A 5,934-nucleotide genomic window follows, 5' to 3' on the forward strand; every position below is an offset into this window, starting at 1 on the left:
AAGCTTGCATTTTATTCAAACTACATTGGAAATGATTCTCTTTTGTTTAAAAATAAAATAAAATAAAAAATTTGTCTAGTTTTGAGTTAATGTTAATTTTAATTTGCATTTCTCACATTTAGATTTTAGGTAGGTCAACTCTAAATTGGTGAATTCTGCCATATGGGCATATGGTTGTCACAAATGGTCTAATCTTATTTATGAGAGGGCTAAAATAACAATGAATGTCATAAGATTCATATGCACTCGTAGCACATAACTCATCTGGGTTGATGTCCATTAACCTCCAATGTATAGCACATGATTTTAATTCTAAAGAGTAGTGTGACACAAAGTCTGAAAGTCGGTCACAACTAACTACTTTTATGTGAGTAGCGGAAGAAAGGATATCATCACCACATAATTTATCTTTCTTTGTTTTTTTTTTCAAGAGACATCATTAGAAATGACATCGTCACCTAGGCAGTATGATTAATTCACCCACGTAATTTATCTTTCTTTGTTTTTTTTTTCAAGAGACATCATTAGAAATGACATCGTCACCTAGGCAGTATGATCAATTCACTACAACTAACTACTTTGATGTGAGTAGCGGAAGAAAGGATATCATCATCCCGTAATTTATCTTTCTTTGTTTTTTTTTTTTTATTTTTTATTTTTTATTTTTTATGCTAACAAGAGACATCATTAGAAATGACATTGTCACCTAGGTAGTATGATCAATTCACTACAATGATTCACCAACATTAAAATACTAAATTCACCTACAGCCAGATTCTATTTTAAAGAACAACATTATTTGTAAACAATATCTTAAGGATTATAAAATAAAGCATCAGTTGAAGAAACTATATATTAGCAAAAGTTCAACAACCATATAATTGCTGCCTATCCAATAATAAAAACACATTGATTATGTACTCTGTATTTGCCTACAGTGTAAACATTGAGAGTTCCACCAAAAGATACTAGCAGATGTGTAAGAGGATATGTGAAGAGCCAGAGAAAAACGTCCTTGTAACTTTAATACTTCATTATCTATACCATGTCATTACTACTTCGGACACCATTAAGTTTTTCTCAAGAAATAGCCGGTTAGCATTAAAGTCAACTAGTATTTGATAAGAGGAGGGTCAAACTACTATTTAGTTATGCTACATGTCCAGGTGCAGCAACTGGTCTAGAAAAAGGCAGCAAACTCACTTCCAGCACTCCAACTAAGAATTTGAATCACACTCATATTCCTCTTTGTTGCACCTAACATCTGCAATAAACACAAACATGTTCAAAATTTACAGAAGCCAATTAAGCAAAAGAAGAACTGAGGTTCCGTTAAAAAAATTTAATGCATCTTCGCATTTCATTTTCTATTCTTTTTTAGTAGGCATTTATTTTTTTATAAATAAAGGGTAAGCCTTTTATAAATATATATTAAAGAGAAATGTACAATGGGGTCCCAAAGAGAACTCAACAGAGCCTTCGGCAAGAGAAACAATACAAAAGCAGAGGTATCAAGGGTGCAAGAATTCCCTCCAAACAGGCCCTAAATATACAATTCATCCTCCATATTCAGCTTATATGCCTGTGTAATTACGCAATATAACTATTTACCACTTTTCCGTATTCTCGACTTTAGTACTTAAAAGTACCAATATTTTGGTAATTAAATTATTAAACAGCCTAAAGTCTGTCTAAAATTTACTTAATCAGTAAATTTTGATTTAGTATTGCCAATAGTAATTTTTTTGGTAATTTTTTGAAATTTTCTGAAACTTATTTCTATTTTTTCTCTAAATTTTTGTAATTACAATTCATTAAAAATTAATAATATCTATAAGTTACTATTGGATCGATCTGAGGCTGTGCCCATCATTCTGTCCCTCAGCATGCACGTGGACTTGCGTCACTCACTGTTAAGTCTTCTTTCCAAATTGTTTTCTGATCAAATATACACCCATGAACCCTATTTCGCAACCCAATATTCTTACCCAGTGTTATTAAAGGCCCAAGGCACCAAGGCGCTAAAAGTCCTTTGGAGCCTAGGTGCGCACCTGGGTGAAGCGAGGAACACAATTGAAAATTTAAACTACCATAATAACATTCATATCTCATAAGTCATATCAATATTCTAAAAATTAATATCAAATATAAAAAAATAAATCCATCAACTATACAGGCATCCAACAACCATAAAACAGAGTGCACAAATTTGTTTTCTTGAAAGGCAAAGCAAAATACGTTTTTTTTTAATGGCAAAACAAAGCACAAAAAGAACTAAATGTGTTAACAAAAAAACATATATACTTAACAATAAAAAAGAAAAGAAAAACAGAGCCAAAAAAAAAAGACAGAGAGAAGCGAACTAGACGAAGAAGAGATGTAAATAAAGATAAGAAGAGAGGGGAGATCTAGAAAAAAAAAAAAAAAAAAACCTGACGTGGCTTCTTTGTTCATCTTTATAACTAGGGCTTTGTCTTCGTCTCACAATCTCATTCTATCGATTTTCAGTTAACACTTTGACTCTTGGTTTTTTTTTTTTTTTTTTTTTATTCTTTTGTACAAAAGTTCCTTCTATCGTATGCTTGGGCTTTCTTTTTTGTTTATTAAATTGCCAAACCCTTTTTGGCTTAAGAAATAGAGCAATAGTATTTTTTAAAACAAATGTTAGTGAGACGCGCTTGACAGGACGAGGTGCAACCGAGACGCGCGTCTAGTAAACATCAGTGAGCCTTGAATGACAACATGAGCTAAACTTGAGCCTCAAGCCTAGGCGCGAGCCTGGGTGCGCCTTTAACAACACTGTTCTTAACCCCAAATTCGACCACCAAATAGCCTGAATACATGTTTAAATTATGTGTATAATCTGCTCATTATACCAATAGACATATTCATCCATTTATTCATTATCAATTCCTCAATAAGTACTTACATAGAATGTGCTTTCTATATTTAACCCACCAGATTTGATAACAAGCTTCGTCCTCATTCACTAGCCAATTTACATCCACTCTCACATGAATACATGATAATTACACCTTGTTAAGCATTCAATTATTCTTCATTAGGTCTAATAAGCATTGTTAATTGAAGACACTAGTTTCCCGTAATTTACATGTTACTTTAATCTATTAAAACAAATTTAAATTCATTAAATTATTCAAACAAATTCAAACAAACTATCTTACTATTATACACCATATACATAGTTAAAGTAGGGCTATGACTCATATATAACATAAAATTCACTTATCACAAAAAAATATATATATATAACATAAAATTCCCAAAATCAACTATTTTAAAATCAGTTTTAAACTTTTGGGGGTACTACACATCAGATTTACCAGCAAACAATCAATCCAAAGTTGAAGTCTATCAAATTCCACAAATTATAATTAAATCAAATCAAAGAAAATTAACATAAATTGCTATCCAGTTACTGAATTATTAATTTTACCTTCGTCAATTATAGTAACCTTTTTTGGTCTGCACGTCAAGACACGCATATTCGTCTCTTTAATTCCAGAATACACCTTTGCTTCAAACATTTCAACAGGAGCATCATCCTTATCCTTATCCCTGGCTTCAAAGGTAATATAAAACATGGCACCAGCAACAGCCTGTGAGTTTGCCTTCACAACCTTCACAAACTCGTAATTTGCATACTACAAGACAATTTATAATATGAAAGGGGTTAAAAAAAATTGAAGATTTACACAAAAGGAAAAATAGATTGGAAAAATAAAACTACAGACGTTTTTCATGTCGTAATGATCAACTGCTAACTTCGAACAGCAGTTAAGCTCTTTGAGTGATTCATGATGCTCGAACTCTTCGTCAGGCTTGAGATATGGTATAATGATACCCAACGCAAAGACGTTGGGAAATTCAGGAACATCAAACCCCTGTGATGTGCATAAAAATTAGTCATCTAAATACACAAACATATATATGTGTGTCTGTGAACTATTGAGGGCATTAGCTTGATGTTCCAGTATAATAGGTTGTAGACACTTGAGGCATAATCATAGGTTGTAGACACTTGAGGTAAAATCACAGTTCAGAGAAAACAAAAACAAATAAGGGTAAATGGAAATAAATTATTGACATTATTCAGATAGATCAAAATCAACTAATGATCAAAACCTCATCATAATCATACACATCTGATTTACTAATAAAATTATACTAGCAATTAGCAAACACAACAATAATTCCAAATTTGAAGTCTATGAAATTCCACAAATTGGGATTATTAAATCAAATGAAAGAAAATTAAAACAAATTGTTATTGAGAGCATTAGGTTGAAATATAGATGGAAGAGACACTTACATCGCTGGCTCCAACATGAGTATAGTACTCGAAGGACTCTTTCATGGTCATCTCGTGAAGGCCATCGTTAAACCCATCATCAGAAGAACACTCTCCTTCTCCTTCGCTGTCACTATTGGGATCAGAGACAACGTCGTTTGAGAAGTACCTGGATTTCTGGTTTTCCTATTCATCCTCATAATACGATTTATGGCAATGAGGTTTTGCTTTCTTCGGGAATGGATCAGATTCTTCAAAAGAGTTTGAACCACTGCTAGAGCCAGATGAATCCATGTTCGCAGCACCGATTTTGGGGGAAAACAGAGAAAACCCCCACCCCTACCGAAAGGGGAAAACAAACTCACTAAAGAGATGCGCGTAAATTGATTCACGGCAAAGTTAAACCAAAACAAAACAAAAGATTTAAGGCTCTGTTTGGAAAGAACTAGTCCAATGGAAAAGAAATGGAAACCAATAAGAAGGAAAAACAAACATAGTAATAGTATTAAGGGCAAAGTATAGAAAAGCCTGCCTCCACTTGTAACCTATGAAGCACCGACACGGCTCTAAGGGTCGACGTACCAGTGTCCGACACGGACACGCGTATCCGAGGCTTGGACACGTGTCCGACACGTTCTAACCGTGTCCTGCATATTTTAATATATTTGATGTAGCCGGACACCGATCAGACACGCACCGGACACCTATTAGACATGCACCGATCTGATTCCACTGTGCCTCTTTTGCATTCTCATCTCAAGACTGAGATATTTTGCCTGAAGTAGTGAAGGAAGAGGAGGAAGAGAGCCATAAGTGAATGATCGGAATTGAAGATAAGGGGGACATGAAGAGGTAAATTTGAAGATAAAGAGAAATAAGTGAATGATCGGAACGATGGGGGACACGAAGAGGTAAATTTGATTTTGCTTTGATCTCAAATTGTAAACATAGAAGGGGAATCAAAGAAGCAGAGACGCCTATGGGAATGGCCCTGTGAACGGTGGTGTTTGCTTTTGTGTTCAAATTGTGTGTGAAGAACTGAAGATAAGGGGGATCTGAGCAGCGGTCACGTGGGTCATTGGAAAATGAGGGATTGGGGAGAAAAAGAGGGGGTTAGGTGAGACGTCATATCAGTATTATTTCTTATATATATATATATATAATTTTATAAATAGTGCTCTAGATATATATTTGTTATTCTGTATTAGTATTGAGGATGATTCTAACTTTGTTCACCTGATTTCCGGCCACTGGTTTTTGTAAGGTGCTTATTGACTTTATGTTTTTGAAGAAAAAAAAAGGTTGATTCGGCTAGTTTATATGGGTTTTATTAATTAATATATATAAAAAATTAAGTAAAAATAAATATTTTTTATATATAATAAAAATTATATTATTATTTTATCGCCGTATCCATGCCGTGTCTGTGTCCTATTTTTTAAAAATTTGCCGGATCGCCGTACCCGTATCGTATCGTACCCGTGTCCCGTGTCGGTTTCCGTGCTTCATAGCTTGTAACATTTTTTAGTGAACTTTTATCTATTTTTTTACTAAAGAACCTCCCTGGACTTATAACCTTTTTTTTCGAATAAGTCCACCTTGTCTAATTTTTTACTAAATAA

General features: G+C 33.7%; 1 protein-coding gene across 1 annotated transcript; it reads right to left on the minus strand.

Annotated features, from left to right (window-relative positions):
• Window positions 1-457: 457 nt before the first annotated feature.
• On the minus strand, window positions 458-5,373 carry LOC132277462 (uncharacterized). Its single transcript, XM_059779339.1, has 4 exons — window positions 4,334-5,373; window positions 3,756-3,905; window positions 3,458-3,665; window positions 458-1,264 (listed from the first exon to the last, which is right to left on the minus strand). Exons 1-4 carry the CDS (start codon window positions 4,382-4,384, stop codon window positions 1,218-1,220), a joined length of 456 nt encoding a protein of 151 aa, XP_059635322.1. The 5' UTR covers window positions 4,385-5,373; the 3' UTR covers window positions 458-1,217.
• Between the last annotated feature and the right edge of the window lie 561 nt (window positions 5,374-5,934).

This window comes from Cornus florida, unplaced genomic scaffold (assembly GCF_030987335.1).
Source record: "Cornus florida cultivar Cherokee Brave unplaced genomic scaffold, ASM3098733v1 CherokeeBrave_3.0.0_Hap2_Chr01, whole genome shotgun sequence".
Taxonomy (NCBI): Eukaryota; Viridiplantae; Streptophyta; class Magnoliopsida; order Cornales; family Cornaceae; genus Cornus; species Cornus florida.